This window comes from Styela clava, chromosome 8 (assembly GCF_964204865.1).
Source record: "Styela clava chromosome 8, kaStyClav1.hap1.2, whole genome shotgun sequence".
Lineage (NCBI taxonomy): Eukaryota > Metazoa > Chordata > Ascidiacea > Stolidobranchia > Styelidae > Styela > Styela clava.
In genome coordinates this window covers 17,115,862-17,134,440 of record NC_135257.1, presented here as the reverse complement: position 1 = coordinate 17,134,440, position 18,579 = coordinate 17,115,862, and the positions used below count along the sequence as shown (strand labels likewise).

The 18,579-nt window shown below is 35.0% G+C and overlaps 1 protein-coding gene across 1 annotated transcript; it reads left to right on the top strand.

Moving 5' to 3' along the window:
* Positions 1-1,169: 1,169 nt before the first annotated feature.
* LOC120346062 (uncharacterized) lies at positions 1,170-9,933 on the top strand. Its single transcript, XM_078115671.1, has 9 exons — positions 1,170-1,246; positions 3,505-3,682; positions 4,461-4,597; positions 5,136-5,166; positions 6,237-6,401; positions 6,905-6,991; positions 7,804-7,914; positions 8,380-8,597; positions 8,762-9,933. Exons 2-9 carry the CDS (start codon positions 3,529-3,531, stop codon positions 8,945-8,947), a joined length of 1,089 nt encoding a protein of 362 aa, XP_077971797.1. The 5' UTR covers positions 1,170-1,246; positions 3,505-3,528; the 3' UTR covers positions 8,948-9,933.
* The last annotated feature ends 8,646 nt before the right edge of the window (positions 9,934-18,579 follow it).

The window sequence follows — 18,579 nt, the reverse complement described above, 5'->3', positions numbered from 1 at the left end:
TATTTCTGAAGAATCACGTTGGCGCCTATTGGATATTTCTTAAGAACTAAGTTGTCGCCTATTGAATATTTCTTAAGAACTGAGTTGGTGCCTATTGGATATTTCTTTAGAACTGAGTTGTCGCCTATTGGATATTTCTTAAGAACTGAGTTGGCGCCTATTGGATATTTCTTAAGAACTGAGTTGTCGCCTATTGGATATTTCTTAAGAACTGAGTTGTCGCCTATTGGATATTTCTGAAGAACTAAGTTGGTGCCTATTGGATATTTCTTAAGAACTAAGTTGGCGCCTATTGGATATTTCTTAAGAACTGAGTTGGCGCCTATTGGATATTTCTGAAGAACTAAGTTGGTGCCTATTGGATATTTCTGAAGAACCAAGTAGGCACCTATTGGATATTTCTGAAGAACTAAGTTGGCGCCTATTGGATATTTCTGAAGATTCAAGTTGGCGCCTATTGGATATTTCTGAAGAACCAAGTTGGCGCCTATTGGATATTTCTGAAGAACTGAGTTGGCGCCTATTGGATATTTCTCAAGAGAACTAACTTGGCGCCTATTGGATATTTCTCAAGAACTAGCGCACTGGCAGTTTTATGTTTATATTTCCTACCATGCGTTTATTTGATTATTTTGTGGACAGTTTATTGCCAATAGCCAAAAAATAGTTCCTCAAAAATAGATTTTTATGCAGCATATTTCTTGATTTGGCGCTTATTGAATATCTCCGAAGAACTAAGTTGGTGCATATTGGATATTTCTCAAGAACTACGCACATTGGCAGTTTTATATTTTTCATTTTCCACCAAGCTTTAATTCGATTAGTTGGTGAATAGTTTATTGTCATTAGCCAAAGAATAGTTCACTGAAGAGCGATTTTCAGCCAGCACATTTCTTGTGTAATCAATGACCAGCTGTTGTGGGGTATATATTATGATATTAACACTGGCAGTTTACGCGGTGTGACTCATCGTACTAAGCGTTAGGAATACGCTCGCCACCGCAAATCTGATTAATCTGCGTGGGTTCGCAGTTTTGAATCCCATGCGGGGAGGGTTGTGTGCGAATAAATTTCTGGTCTCCTTGCTGCCGTAGGGTGGTTCAAGTAACCGCTTGACGGTTACAGCTTCCTCCACCATCAAGTCCATGCTTCCGAAAACAAATACCTAGCTAATCCCATACCCGACATGAAATGGTAACCGGACGAGCGGCCGTGGTTCGGCTTTCTTCTCTCCCGGTATAAATAGGTAAATCTATCTTATTTTGATTGTTTTATTTATATATTGATTCGGCTATATATGCATATGACTTGGCAGTAATTGTAAATCACCAAAATGGCTGTATTTGGATATTAATTGGCTGTATATGTATATAACATTGACGGTATATGAATATTCAGTTGGCGCTATATGCATATTCTTGGCAGTATATGTATGGCACGTTACCAACCCTATCGAGGTGGTCCAACCCGCTGTGAATGCGCGACAAGAAATTTTAGGCGAGACGCATGTTTCAAAATCAGGTAACATTTGAAAAGTTGTGCAATTATTAAAATCAGCTTTTGGTGTTGCTATCACAACGTATTCTTAGCTACGGTTGAGACGATTCTTTTGATTGGTAAGCAGTTTCAATTCGAGTGCGAAACGGAGTCTCACAGGCATGACCAGATTTAAACGACGAAGCCCGAGATCAGGAATGTTTAAACTGACAGGCTTCCAACTGCGCAAACCAATGTCGCAAAAAAGGAACACACGCAAAAAATAATAAGGCAGAGATGATTTATAAATTAAATGAATGCTAATTTAGACATTTGTGATAAAATTTTTGTAAATATACTAGGTTTGCATGTGGCATTTTGGTGTTGCTTTCACGCCATATTCAAGCGACGGGTGATACGTAAGGTTATATGTAAAGCAAATCGTCGTTTATAAAATTTAGTTTCCTGTATATTGGAACATATGAATCATTCATCATTCAAGAAAAGGCTATTCATTGAATCTAGTTCGTTATATTTATGCTGATCGACCAAAACTGATCGCAGTGACATGGACGTAATTTGATTTTCACTTTGTCATCGATTCAATTGTGCATTTGTGACTGAGACGATTCAAGTCAGTCTTACACGACATGTAATATCTAGGTCTATTAGTTATTTAGAAAAGCGCAATTTTGAAAATGAATGGACAAGGTTCTCGCTGATGACTTGAGATATGCCTGAGTCGTATGCCTCAAAATTATTTGGCTGAAAATCCCTTTGCGTGAATTCTTACTTAAAATTAATCAGGCATTTGACAAAAATCTCAGAAACTATATTGAGTTAACGATATTGAATTTCATGTAACTTTTAACGGTTTCTCAATAAATATAAAATGAGTTTGAGTTTACGTTAAAGAGGAGGTGTATATGAATATCACGAGCAGAAAGACAATAAGACGTCCCAACAATATGGTGAACTATACGCCCTATAGACCGATAGCAGGAATGTCAGGTTAGGGAAATGTCAAATTCGTCCAACAATAGTATGAAACGTTGAATCAGTTTGTGAATGTTTGCTTCGAGGAGGTTTCATCGTTTATTGGACACAAGATGAAAGTATAGATCGTTTTAGTATTACGTTATTGCAGTTTAATTATATTCGTTTTCTTGTTGTTGTGGGGAAATCGCCTCTTTCTCAAATTCCTGGACCAATTGCTTTGTAATTTTCAGTGGTGAAAGATTGTTGTTATCGCTAGAAGACTATTACTTTTATTTATTTTAAAAATTTCTGTGAGCTCTTCGGATTTGTTAGTTTGTATGTGATGATGTCATCATATTAAAAATTGCGCAACTTGTGGCGGTTCCGCGTTCGCGCTCATTGCGATGTGGTCAGTTGAAGTCGCGAAGACCGCGATTCCGTACACGATACTGTGAAAGAATTTAAACCCGTATTAATTCGTTTTGGCCTTTGTGTCTATCTATCTGAATATTGCCCTATTGCTTGGGATTTGGAGTCAGAATATGGAGACGGTTAAAATTGACAATAGACTCCGGGTTGAAATAAATTTGAACCGAACTCGAATTTGATAGTAATTGTGACTCCAGCTCCGAACTACCGATAAAATCAAATCTTGATGACAAAAACTTTGGCGTATTCAGACTTTCCATAATAGACTGAAGAACGTTCAGTAAACTAAATTTTTTCTCGAGCCTCCGTAGGGAATTTTGATTCAATTATCACACTCAAAATTCTGAAGATTCGACTCAACAAATCCCAAAATTTTGATTGCAACGAGTTCGAAAAAAACGACTGCCACTCCAGTAATAACCCTTCTTCAGAACAAATCAATTCAATATTTTGAAATCAATATTTGAGCGATATGCTGGATACTAAATGTGCTAACCTATTTAAAGTGTGATAAATACTTGCACCGAACGAAATGCATTCATTGCGAAGTTCTTATGATATATATATATAATAAGAAAAAAAAAATTAACTTTCAACTTTCATATACCTCTATTTGCGAAGGACAACAAATAGGAAATAATAGCTATGGCTTACGAATGTCCGATAGTCAGATTTCATCCAAATGCTGGGATTGAAAATATGGCGATTGGGTCTCAACAACAAGACGAACCAGTCCAAGATCCTATTTACGAAAACTCCCTCCCTCGTGTTATACAAATGGAAGGAAATATTGAAACAGGTAAAATCGTTATTGGACACGTGTACATTTGAATCGTTTTTTTTTTTAAATCTTGTTGTTGTGGTTGTTTGGGTCGCTAATGATGGTCTAATTTTAAATTTTTAGTGTTTAAAGATGGAAGGAGCCGCTAAAAAGCTGCTACTTATTTTTTTTTTAATTTTCTCATCAGAGTCCCATGGTCCGATGCTTTCTTTAAAATTTTCCCCCTACTGAAACACGACCTTAGTGTCCGTACATATGAGCATTGCTCATTTGTTTATTATTAGAGAGATGCGCAACCTGCAACCCGCGGCCAAATGCGGCCCCCAAAAAAAAATGTCCGGTCCGCATATTGAGTGCCAATTTTGAATAGTCTGCGGCCCGCGAGCAATTCCAATCTTTTTGCGTTGCAAAGTCTTTCTAATATCTAAGCCTATGACATTACAATGTTATTTTGTTCTTGCAACTACTAGAAATCTTACCTCAAATAGAGGTTCGACCCGCCTTTCCACCTAGTCATTTGTATCTGGCCCGGCTGTATTAAAGGTTGCACACCCGTGGGGTGTGGAATTGGTGTAAGTTTACCTGTATCAAAATTGTGATTTCACACTACACATCTCACACAAGCCTCTAATAAAACATATCTAAAATAACCCAGATATCAATCAAAAATTGGAAATAAAACTTACAGACTCTAGATTCCACTTCATATAAAGGGCAAGATGGGAAATTCAGTGTTTAAAATCACAGGTGCTGCGAAACTTTGATTTGCTAGTGTTAATTTCCCCAATCTTTTTAGGTACAGTTGCCGTTGCCGAGAGTAAGGAAATTAAATCAAGTGGAAAAAGATCGAATATTGGGAAAACCGTGGGATTCTTGATTCTTATGTCGCTGTTATTTGTTTGTCTTATATGCATCACTATCTTCTTGGTTCAGGTATCACTATTATTATTTTAATAATATTTAACTTGTTTCGTTGTTGCAACTTGGTAGAATTGAGTTATTTTTGTCAAGCTAGCATAAAAGCTAAAACAATGTCGATGGGGAAGACCGTGCTGTAAATAGATATTGAAATCTAAATCTTGCGATATCCGCATGGTGACGTCACAATATAGAGTTTGTAATACGTTGAAGTAAGTCAGCAGATACGTATAATAGAAACTTCCCAACTACAAAGAATTTCCATACTTGTATATTCCCTGTTTAAAATTTGTATATTTTACTTTTATTAATATGTAAATGGAATAAAAATGCTTTTCGTTTAGAATCATTCTAACGTTCTTATTTTCGGAGTAAGCTGCTGACTGTAGTAACTCCTATTGATGTGTGACCTCACGAAATTGAAAATATTTTGCCTAAAGTTCAATTTGCTGTTTCAATAAGCAAATCCTTCTTTAATTTACAGCCAATTACTCAAGTTCATAAACAAAGACTCGAAACAAAACATAGTGAATCTTATTTTTTTTTTGCACAGGCGACAACTAAACTTGAAGATTCAAACGAAGGTTAGCTTATATTGCGCCTATTTCCACTATATGCGTTAGTATGATCCCACAAAGATGGCTCTTAGTAATCCCTGAAAAATGTGAAAAATATAGCCCGCCCGAAGATCTAGAGTCGTTTATTTTAAAACACGGATAAACGGTCTGGAAAATCACACTTGACTTCAAAATCTTAGTCCTTTAAAAACTTCGATCTTCTAAATCCAAGAAAACTAAAACTAAACCACCATTTAGCGTGTGCGAGCTCCTTTGATTGTGATTGCTTAGAATCTCATTTGAATTCCTACTTCGATTACCACTGTTTGTCTAAAATTCCTGCCCCGGAGAGTTTCAAAACGCGTTCCTGCGTTCTCTGATGATTGTATATATTATGATGTCCATGAAGTCTTTGAAAAATTCTTAAAAGTGCGAAGGGAATATATCGATACCATATATTGTTTTGACCCTCGCTTAAACAATTACTGATTATAAAACAAAAAACCTGCTTTAAAATATATTGAGAACCGACTTCATAACAAAATTGAAATTGTAAAAGGACTGTATTTCTTTGATAATCTCAATTTGGATTCTAATCGTTATTAGGAATTTAGGTGTATTTCAATTAATTACAATTAAGCGAAATTCAATTGTGCAACTCTACAATATTGGAACATTTGGCATCACAGATATTGGGTGTTTATTGTCCTCTGCGAAAGTCAGCGGAGTTTATTTTTTCCGCTAAAGTACTCTTTAATAGTACTGAAACAAAAATCTATATGATTGAACCGCCTTTCCTCTGTCCGGGTTAAATATAAAATTCGGCGCTCCAGTAGTATGTGTACCAATATAGAGGTAACTAATTTTTTTCACCTACTTTACATCAAGTTGTGTAAAGGGACTGAAACCTATGGGCAGGGGGCATATTCACTTGACTAACACAGACAGTCCTCAAACTCGTAATACACCTAAAATAAAGAAAATCGAAATAAAATTATGCCCTAACCCTGGTCGGGTACACACAAAAAAAAAATCTTATTCTATATTATGTTAAGCGATTATCCATTCATAAAAAATTCCGATATTATAATGTTTAGAAATCATGATCTTGCAAAACATCACCAGCGAACAAAAGAAGGAAATGAATTCCTCAAAGCAACTACTCGATCGCATTCAAAGTCAGGCCATGAATAACATTCAACGATTGTCTCAAAGATACGAAACGATTGCAAAGAATTTAGCAGATTTAGATGATAAACGAGGTAAGACAATCATATCGAATCTATAGTAAACATAAGAAAAGCGCTCGAATTGCAAATGACGTAATATGTATGTTTTATTTGATAAATAGGAAAAAAATCATCTAAATGGCTTCGAAATATCTATGCAAATAAATAAATTGCACCCATTCGCAGACATGGCCTATTCTTATCCTCAGCGCAGTGGCGTATCTACGTGGCGCCAATGCCAATGCCGAAGGCGCCGCCTTGATCGTTGGCTGACAATTTTTAACGACTGTTGTTTAATTGGGATATTTATACGGTATTATTTAAGTGAAAATACGAGTTTTGTTTAATTCAAATTTGACTTTTATACGATTAAAACTTTTCGTTCATTTTGCGCCCATATCCAAACCGAGCCCATGGCTGCCACACCCTAGATACGCCACTGTCTCAGCGACTACCGGCGTCTTTAATCCGCATAAGACACTTTACTTATGTCAGATTTCACAAACTAACCATTTAACGTTTGTTTTCAATAACAGTAAATTGTCAGAAAAACTTGATCGGCTTGATTAAGAATTCCGGAGAACAAGTTGCGAAGAACATATCCTTCATGCAACAAACGATCGGTGAGTTACTTATATTAGGCCATAATTATCATCTTAAGAAAATAACTAGAATATCGGTTAGAAACCGAAGACTTATCAATCGAAGGTTAGGGGATCTCCCAAAACAGTGGTCTTATTCCATAGTAACACCGTGTGTCCCATAAATAATTAATTAATACCTCGCTAATTATAAGACATAATCCATCCAAAATCAATAGGCATCTGATCCGAGCTATGATGAATGCACATGCAAAATTTGGAGCAGATTCAACCTCGCTTTCGTGAGATATCGCGTGCATCTAACACACAGACATACAGACGGATAAATACCTATCAACATATTTACCGATCTTAAGATCGATAAGTAAAAATACCTATCAACATACTTACCGATCTTAAGATCGATAAGTAATAATACCCATCAAAATACTTACCGATCTTAAGATCGATAAGTAACAATGGGAATTAAGCATCTATAGGTCTTCAAGTAATAATCAATACACTATAGAAATTAGGATAATACGACAAGTCCCAATGTTCGAAGCCTAGTTTCGGTTAATCTATGATACAGCTTGTGCCGATAAACGTTTTTCGAGCCTTTTCTTTGAACAAAAGTTTGCACAAATGTCTCTCATTTTATTGGAATGTGGTGTGACCAGTATCTTAAACTTGAGATTATGTCAGCTCTATTGCCACTAGAATGCACACTCCAGCGATGTCTTTTATATTTCTTTGATACGCATGTAGCCTACTTGTTTTCTGGTTAAATTACAATATAATATGTGTTTAGTTAGTAGGCTGGGTCGTGTAAAAGATTTCATCTTACTTTACAGAATGCAATAAAGTGAACACGGGATTGGTTGGAAGAATAAATAAAATGGAAGAAATGATTCGAAAAATGAATAGAACTGTTTCCGATCCTCACAGGCAGCTGAAGTTACAAGGTACACTATCAAAAAAAGTTATTTCTGACGAAGTATCTGTGGATTTATTTCGTAACAGTAATCAACACAAGAGAAATAAACCTATAATGACAATCATCAACGTTTATTATAAAATATGCACAAAGACTATCATTAACAGATTGAACGATCTTATAAATAAACAAGTTTCTGCGTTATAGAGAGATAAATGATTTAATATAATATTAGTGTTTATTTGTATTTGTCTGTATGAAAACGTTTAACACTTTTAATTTATTTAAAAACTAAATCACAAACCTTAAGCTAAAAGTGAAACGAACAGAATTAGTAGAGTTATTATAAGTGGCCAAAGCAGTATTAGGATCCACATGTTATGTCATTCAAGCGACCAAACTCTAGTAGTTGACGTTGCCTGATTTATTCTTAAGTCTCCAATGCTAGAAAAACGGAAAGTTTAACGGAAAATTTTGCATTGTTTTTCTACAGGACTTTGTCCCGTACAATATCTAGGTCATTGCTTCTGGTCAGTAGTGCATTCATCTAAGGATATCAATGTGGATGAAGCGAAAAGAATTTGTGGAGTAAACAATGGGCTTCCTGCAAATGTTTATAACGAGCAACATCTGAACGACCTGATGGCTGATATTCGCAGAAAAATATCGGCAGATACGTTTATTTGGACAGGCATGCAAGTCGATATATCAGTAAGTAGCTTACCACGAACATTTTCCGCAACACGATGTAATAAATTTTATGTTAAATTTTTTTTATTATTGGCATTTGGAACGATTCTAATGTTAAATTACATCTTATGGATAGGATTTCTAAATTAAATCATTTGTCATACTTTAAAATCTGTATTAAACAGACGAATGCAGTACTCATGCGAGACGGAACAAGGGCGTCGTATGTCAAGTGGTGGACTGGTGGATTTCCGAACGCAGGAGAATCAGGTTTGTATATCCACGTTCAAACTGACCCATCATCCAGCAGACAAGGAATGGGAAACGATCCACCTACAAGCAAATTTCACGGCGTCATTTGTGAAAAATAGAATTCAATGTATTCAAGATGTCCTTATGTTTGAATTATATTTCAAATTCTGTATTTGGTGAAACACATTTTAACACTGTTTCACTTAGTTTTGACGATAAGTTGCCATTCCCGATTATATCGCGTGGAAAGCTGGCTCACTATTCCCACAACATATCTATACTGATGACCGGAAGACATCCTTGCTCCGCCAGATGAATAAACCTTTTTTACCGAATTCATCATTCTTGGTATATTTGTGAAAATCCTTCTTTACTTTCTTCTCACACAATCGGAGTATTGAAAAAGGTTTCCTGTGATAGTGAGAAACCTAATATTGGCAAATGTGACAAGTATATGTGACATAAATGTATGGCATGTTATATATAACATGAAGCTCCCAACAGTTGATATTTTCATAAAAATGCTTCCGAGTTGTTTTAGATCTTCGGCCTTTACAATGATAACAAGCAGGCACTTGTTTCTAAGAAGCCACTGGATTTGTAAATTCCGGTGTATTCACTTTCTTTTTGATATCTTCAAAAACATAGATTTGTTTTGCTCTCTGCCAATTGGTAAATATACAAAGAAATATGCTTTTTTTTCATGTGTTAAATTAGGTTTATTCGCGTAGTGTTTTGCATATTCGTTTTCAAGTTTCTATAAAATTTCTTTCGGTTGATAGGGTTGAAATAAAAAATGAAATGACCGGGATTGAAATAATTTGTAAAATAAATGCAAGTAAATATCAAATCAAATCGATCTAATAAAAGAAAGGTAAAACGAGACTCAAACTTGGTAAACAAAGTTACGTCCGAATTTATTAAAACTAGTTCTTAAACATTGCAATACCAATCACGGCCTATCAGGCGTAAACTTACAACTAATTACATTGATTTAATAATACTTATGTGATATTGCTATTGCTGAATGCTTGTATATATATTCTCCGTGCTTTTACTCTTTGATTCAATTTTGCATATTAATAATACATAACACATTTGTATATTATGTCACATAGCAATATATTTCTTGATTGGGGTTTTGGCATGCGTGGCTTTTCAGTTTTTAGGAACAACGGAAAATTTTAGATAGTAATTATTCGCTCCAATATTGACGCATTGCGTAACGCAATAGAATCTAATAAACTTGAGAAAAGATTACCATGCGTTTGATCGCATACCAAAGTAGCACCAAAGAATTTTCAGGCTACTACTACATTTATGAGCCGGAGGAGGTTTACTTCGTTTTTAAACGAAGTCATGTGCACTTCGTCCACTCAGCATTCACTAAGTTGTATAAGTCATTATATGTTATGGATTGGATTTCCCTGGTTTACCGAACCAAGCTCTGAGTGAGATGTTCATGGGTCCTTAGTCTTCGATCATCAGAATACTGATTATTAAATAGTGATTTATACTGGTACTGCGAATTTCGAACAAGGTCGTAAGTAAGCAAGCAACCACCAAATTTCTGGAGAGTAGGTTTAAGTATTTTTCAGTCCTGGGAAAATGGAATTATCCAAAAATAAATATTTCACAAGAATGTATGTGCAAGCGCACTTCGCCAGACGGCACGAAAGAGATTTTATTTAAATGTTTATTTAAATCCTTTCGTCTATGGTTCCTATATATGACCTAATAGAAACAAAACTGGTGGAGGTTTGGAGTAAGATTACGATTTAGTGCCATCACATCCAGCGCCAATTGTTAATGACTCATTGAATAGAATATTATTGTTTGTTTCCTTCCAATATTAAGGTCTGATTTATAGCCGATCTTTGAAACAACGAATGAGTAATTACGTACTACACATATGATTCGACATTTCCGTTAATTGTTTACTTAATTTGATAGTTTATTAATCTGACAAATATTTTCAGTTTTAATAATTCCTATGGTTCAAATTTCAAACATAACGCAAAAATTTTATCAGTAAAATGAGCAATTTTTAAATGGCGCCTCATCTGTAGTATATATCGCCGATATAAGCGTAAATTAAGTTTTATTTGTTTTTCGTTATTCATAGGTTCATCAAACCCACTAATTGTGTTTTTAGGCGCGATAAGTTACGTCTATAGATATAAGTTTGCCCGACGAACTGGAAATTGCAAAAGTTTGCGCAAGAAGGCAAATTGGATGTCAGTTTACTCAAATTGCGATTCTACCTATTTCATATTGCTCAGCATAAAGTCATGTGAAAAAAGCCACCGATGGGAGATGCTCATAGACTATATGCAGATTGTCTTGCTGGTTGCAGATCATTACTACGCTTTGGTCAGAAATAGGCGCGACCAGTGATTGATGGATCGACATGTTCTATTGTCGGATAAAACTATTCGTAGATATCTAATATAAATAATGTTTTCAATAAACCAAAACAGAGTAAGATAATGAGCCTTATCACTAAGATAAGAATTATGTCCAACAATTCTTTGACTTAGCGATGGCCTCATAACCCCCTTGCCAGAATCTTAGTACTACAGAGTGCGTACAGATTTTGAAGAATACTATTTTGTTATTTATTTTCATATTTCAGATGGATTCAAAAATAGTGTTTGTTATTTTGCTTATAATTTAGATGTAATTGCCAGATGTCTCCGAGTGAGTAACATTCAAGAAATTTTAAATCCAATCTTCTTTCTCAAAACCAGTGAACCTATACCACGAATTAATTTGAAAATTTGTTTAATTGATTCAGTTTAAATAAAAGTTACTAATAGAATATAGTTTATATAAAGCATTCCAGATTTGCTAAAATTTGAAGAAGAGCCCTTTACATAGGTTTGTCAATCAATTTTTTGTACCTTTTCAATTATTCAGCAATAACGAATAAAACGAGAATATCGGTCAGAGACCGAAGACTTATCGATCGAAAGTTAGGGGATCCCCAAAACAGCGCTCTTACTCCATAATGGCACTTTGTGTCCCATCACTAATTAATCAATAACTCGCTAATTATACGACAATTATACGAATTATTATACAAATTATACGCTAATTATACAAAATCAATAGGCTTCTGGTCCGACATATGGTGAATGCACATACAAAATCTGGAGCAGATTCAATCTCGCTTTCGTGAGATATCGCGTGCATCCAACAGACAGACAGACAAACAGACAAATTAAAATCGATAAGTAACAACAATTTTGCAAAACGAAAAGTATGTTCACTTCGTATCTGAGAAACCCATTGCCATTACTAAGCAATTGTACCAACAAAAGAATTTGAAAATACATTACAGTTATTTGAAAAAATGCTTTTAAATTATTTCACTGGAGCATTAAAATAATATAAGCGAAGTGGTAAAAGATGGCGGAAGGAGACAGATACTAGGCGGAAAGGTATTCAATCCCAAACCGCAATTGATAAATTGAAGAATTCACTTTTGCGACATGAATGTGAAGTTTACAACCATGGTCGGAGAAAATTTGAACGACTTAAGAAGAAATATTGATTTCAATAATTGAAGAATCCACATAAAAACTATTTGGATATATACATTTTTATACAGTCATTATACACTTGGATATATAGTCAAAATTTTCGATTTGTCGAAAGTAATTCGAAAAAGAAGATCCCGATCTGAGCCAGTAAAATCAGTTTAACACCAATCGCTAGTTGGAGCCCACTCTTGGGCTACGTATTTCTATGTATGCAGGCAAATCCTTAGTATTCCTTTTTATTCCTTGCAGTTTATTGTCTCAAGAAAGTGAATAATTTCCGTTATAAGCAATTAATTCGTTTTATTTACTCACCCCTGTCATTTTGGGACTTTATTCTACGAAATGGGTTATCTTATAATAGCTATGTGTGTAAGCAAATCCAGTTTAGGTTCTGCCATACGCCTTCTACCTTTTTAAATACCATTACCGTTATAGATGATTTATTCATATTATTTGTTTATTTCTGTTAGATATATTATGAATTCATACTAAAGCCAGATTGGGGTTTCCAGTTCAGCCATTGCTAGTTATAGACGCATATGGAGTTTTGTATAAATTCATTATTTATAGTTCACACTGCAGTAAAGTTCGCTTTAAAAATTATGCTTGTCGTGCACTGTATATGACAATAGCAGCGATTCATAAGCTGTTGATAAATAGCCTCTTATTCAATATACCCAATAACGTTTGGGCACGTTTTATGCCTTTATCAATCTGGACTAGATCATAGGCGTGGAGTTATTGTTTGCATAATTTATTTTAGGTTATCTCGCCAGATTTTCGTTCCTTCCTTTTGTTCTACTTTTAAATCCTAGCTCCTGTCTGGGTACTTCCGAAGTATGTGTACCAATATGGCGCACAACCTGAACATAGTATGTGTACTAGGTTAGGGTTATCAGGTTGTGCGTCCTCTTGGTACACATACTTCTGGAGCGGCCCTGTCCGTGCATCTCGCACATTTCGTATATCACCGTCACTGCAGTGGGTGTACCTGGATATACTTGGTACACGTACGAGACGGCGAAGCACTTTAGAAGGCTTCGTATGTTACCCAGGTTCAAATCCTTTTAAAAGGGAGCGATGAATTATGATAGACTGATAAACAACAAGTTGGAAATATAGGCTTGAGTACTAGGAAAAATATTGAATAATATCAACGAATGGCTAATAAATGTACCATGTCAGTAATTCACCACCTAAAGCAGAATTAAGCCATATCTGTTGTGTTTGTACTAAGCCGTAAGCCAAAATGTTCAATAATGATATGCAGTTCATTGCATCAACTATCTACGATTACATTCGGTTAGGAACATTATAACAACAATATTGCGTCCATTTGACATTGGAAAAGAATGAATTGTAAGGAATTCAGTGATCACAGTTTTCAAAATGTCTGAACAAGAAATTTTGGAGAACAATCTTAAACAAGATTTTAAAAGGTGAAAAATCGAAAAGATTTGTTAGTTTTGAAGGATTTTGATGATGTCTTGGCAATGTGTAGTACTAAACTAAACATCGTAAATCAATAGGATGGCAAGCATTACTTAACTCTGAGATGGGGATGACCCGATGGGTCGGAAGGCCGGTTAGTGATATTTGCTCAGAATTTTTTTATTTAAATGTAACTATATTTGTCCTGCCACAACCCTAATTTTTTTGCTGAACTCTAAGCTACGGCAAACTTTTTATTCTGCATTGGCAAGATGATACAACCCGCTGTGAATGCGCGGCAAGAAATTTTAGGCGAGAGGCATGTTTCAAAATCAGGTAACATTTGAAAATTGTGCAATTATTGAAAGCAGCTTTTAGTGTTGCTATCACAACGTATTCTTAGCTACGGTTGAGACGGTTCTTTTGATTGGTAAGTAGTTTCAATTCGAGTCTCACAGGCAGGACCAGATTTAAACGATGAGAAGCCCGAAATCGGGAATGTTTAATTAAACTGACTGGCTTCCAACTGCGCAAACCAATGTCGCAAAAAAGGAACACACGCAAAAATAATAAGGCAGAGATTATTTATAAATTAAATAGATGCTAATTTAGACATTCGTGATAAAATTCTTGTAACATATTCTAGATTTACATGTGGCATTTTGGTGTTGCTTTCACGCCGTATTCAAGAGACGGGTGAGAAAATTTTGTTATGATTGGCAGACAGTTTCATTCCAAGTGCAACACGGAGTTTCGCATGCAGGACCACATTTAGACGAAAAAAGAACACACGCAAAAATTAATGAGGCAGAGATGATAATTCATAAATTAAATGGACGCTAATTTAGACACTCGTGGTAAAATTCATGAAAAATATCACTGAGAAACATTGAGATAAGAATTCACGTCGGGTCAACGTTCGTGGCTTGGTGACTTGGTGCTATTCAAAATCTATATTTCGCCTCGGTAAGGAAATGAAGTATATAAATCCAGAAATAGTATTATTAATGACTTTTTCACCCAGAATGATTTCCATTTCTGGACTTTTATACTTCACCAACCTCCGTAAATACATGACACGACGTCAATTGCAATGATTATTTCAGATCTAATATGAGAGAATTGACCTGACTTGGTCGCCTAAAAACCAAGTATAAATGCAATAATACAGCGGGCAATGTTAAAGCACAATGCAGTGCAAAATTATCCTCAATCAAAAGGAAACATATAAATTTGGGCGAGATCTGTATTTTTGGAAAAAATTAACGGAGGAAATTAGGTTTGAGAGGCTAGGAAGCGCCTTGTTTTAGCAAAACAAGCTCAAGGTGCTCATTATTTTATGAGTAATTAGTTTTCATTGCTGAATATTTTTGGTTTTTGAAGGCCTACTCCATAAATATTTCAGTTTGAAACTATACCGCTCTGCAAAACGATTGCTGTTACACATAGCAGTGAAGACGTGGTTCCAAACATGTATCCCATGTATTTCCCAAGACTTACGACTTCCAAATCAAATCCAAAACAAATTACAATTACTAATTGCAATTACAATATTTCTTGTCGTTTGGCTACATGGCGGGATATCGACCAATGGACCGTTTTCTACCTACGTTGTACAGAAATGATAAAAAATATAATCTGGTTTCATTTTGTTATTTCCGTGCTTTACGTGCTCTTTACAGTGTTAGAATATAAAAAGTATCATATTTACAATTTTATATATGGTACAACAACAACAACAAGATACAAAAATATTATTAAATTTTCGAGTTATTTTCAACCGCGCATTAATTATATCAACCATGCAAAGTAGAATAATTTAATTCTAACAATTTCCTTCAATAAGTAATCCAGGTACAGGAAATTTTGATGGATGTTCTTTTGAATTTCTTGTATTTATGTTTGTAGGCAAGGGAAAACGAATTTTGGTTTGGTAATTTTAAGGTTTAGAGCATTTTCTTTCGCCAGGCAATGATGGATGTTGGGCTGATGTTTTATTCAAAAACAACACTACACTCACTACAACGAAAGTTAGCATTGGGGTAGGTGAACGAAAACAAAGTCTTATGTATCAACCTACGCTGTTTTCAAAACAACAATAATCGAAAAGGACATTACCATTTTTATGATGGCTTTTACGCGTTCGGTTCAAGCGAGTCTTTTTTTAACAGATTGATTTTACCAAATTTGGTTAGAGTGCCTCATATGATGAGTCATGTCTACCTGTTTTTAAATTTTGTTTAGCAGACCCGTGGGCTATGGCTTCGTGTTTTTTCGTCACCTCTTTTTCCTAAAGCTTCTTTCTGAAATCCCTTTTTTAATACCGCGAAGAGAGCTATTTCAGTTTTCTGAACACAACATGAAAACAATATTTAAACGCAAGTCATCATCAAGTTTTGGCAACTTTCCTGAATTTCCGTGTATTATAATTTTTACACATTTTATTCATTTAATGTTAATTCTTTCTTCGTCATGCGATTGCATGCTCAGTCTGATTTTTTTTAAACTTGCGAAAAAATCTCTATGTGAACAATTTATCCAATCACTTCCGAAGATTCAATTTCGTCGAATAATTTCCGATCGGCGCATATTGTCAGTACAAACAGTCTGATTAACTCTGGTTCGAGAATCGCTGGTATTAATATATTTGTACAACTTTTACAAAATTCTGTACAAAAATTATAGATAAACATCGTTCAGCAAACTTTACTAGGACTCCGTCGAAAACTGATGGAGGGATTCCCGATTTCCGACATAGTTTGTAATTGACAAAAAACGAGCAGCGACTTTAACGACTTTTGAATTGAGGGACCTGGTTCCGGTAGACTATTTGTTAGGTTAACAATATATTTTTATCATTGTGACATGCTGTACACCAATGGTCGGCAACCTTTTTTGAGTGACGGACCAGTATAGCCTGACCTAAACTTTGGCAGACCACTTTTACACAAATGAACTAAGTTTATGTGATAAATAACACGCATCAGAAAATTTACGTTGACACTAAATTCAAAAACAAAGGTGATGCTATTTAATGCGAGATCTGCGTTTGTTTGCTGGCCATTAACTGTTTCTAATACCGAGATATGGTCGACAGTGACATACGTAACGTGTTTCTTACATTCAGCCTACTTCGATGTTTCGTTTTTGTAGTTATTAATATTGAAAATCCGGTCTCACCTAAATACGATGTCGAGAAAGGTAAGCTAACTATTCCTGTGAAGTGTAAAGCTTCTGTAGCTATGTTCGAGTATGCATTTGAGAGTTTTGAACATACGACCGCAAGGTATATATCAGAAAGACGCTTTTCAACTCACTATCTTTTGAAGTTTTAGTCAACTGCCTTGTATAAAAGACGACCCCATCGTTGATACGTTAGGTTCATTTACGAAGGGATCCCGTATTCATACCTTTACAGTTCTTGCGTAGTTTGCGCTAGGAAAGTAGCGTTGAAACGCCTTAATAATAGAAGCCCAGTTATATAGCTGCGAGCCCACAGTCACGTTGTTAGCAAAAATCATTTTGTCTGAAAGATCTTATTCGGACTGATGTAAGATTTTCTTATTCAGATGCAGAGGATGCAATTGACGCAGCAATATTGCGACATACTGACATGGCAATTGTTTGAGAAGTCAATCCTATAGCGTTGCGTTTGTCTGGTTTGCTGTTCTTTAATCGTAGAGTTTGTGGCTGTTAGATTGTTATTGAAACCTTGTCTACTTTTAAGTTATCTTTCTGCGGACCGGTATTTCCCTTTCCGCGGACAGGCGATGGGTCGCGGTCCAGTGGTTGCCGACCACTGCTGTACACGTTCAAAGTGTATTTTCCGACTAGTGAAAATTTGTTTGGTTTTCTAAAATTGTTCCGATTCAAAGTTTTGATCCTGTCAACATCCATCTGCATACTTTCAGTTTCTATTTTCACACGAAAACTTTTTAAGAATTGATTTTGAAGGTGGTAGCTGGCTTTGTTGTTTAGCCGTGTCTTCAGTTAAGTAGGATCTTAAATTTGATAAAATGCTAAACTTTTATGCAAATATATATAGCGCCCTGTAGGAAATACACAAATAATATGTAGTAGTTTCACTAATATCGTTTTATTATTAAGTATTGTTGGCAGGGCGGGATTTACCATTGGACAAGCTAGATTAGCCGAAGCCTAGAGGTCTCACGCCTCAGAGGACCTTACATTCAATTCAGAAATATTATTCATTTCAAAGTTTTTATTTTTCAAAGATTGTTCCAGAATATAACAAAATATATTTGATATTTTATGAAACAGACTTTTGTTATCTAGTTTAAGGATTCTTGTCACAAATACTTTTCATTTAAAAGGTTGAAAAATGAAACACAGTCAAATAGATAAATAAATTTGTCTCAATTTGAATCTCTCTCTATAATTTTAAAAACAAAATATACTATTTTAAACTAATTGAACAGTTTTCCCCAATAATAATTTATAATTTGGAAAGGTAGAAAAATATAGATATATAGCCATGCAAATTTATCGAATCAAGACCAAATCGTTAGGAATTATTAAATTTTTTCACCTCCTTCGGATTTTTTTCTGTTGTAGTCCCATTTATTTCAAAAGATGAAGGTATAAATACGGGTATTATTATGTTGAGTTTTCTGGTGCCATGACGTTTTCGTGGAATTTTTCAAACCCAACTCACTATCCAATGTATTTCGATGTTTTGCGTATGTAAATAATATTTAGAATTTCACGCAATTTAAAAATTTGTTCATGACAAAATAAATATTATAAAATAAACA

Coding starts and splice junctions, on each gene's coding strand:
- LOC120346062 (XM_078115671.1), top strand. CDS start 3,529: ATGGCTTACGAATGTCCGATAGTCAGATTTCATCCAAATGCTGGGATT. Junction 4,598..5,135: donor TCACTATCTTCTTGGTTCAG/GTATCACTATTA, acceptor TTTTTTGCACAG/GCGACAACTAAACTTGAAGA. Junction 5,167..6,236: donor ACTTGAAGATTCAAACGAAG/GTTAGCTTATAT, acceptor TATAATGTTTAG/AAATCATGATCTTGCAAAAC.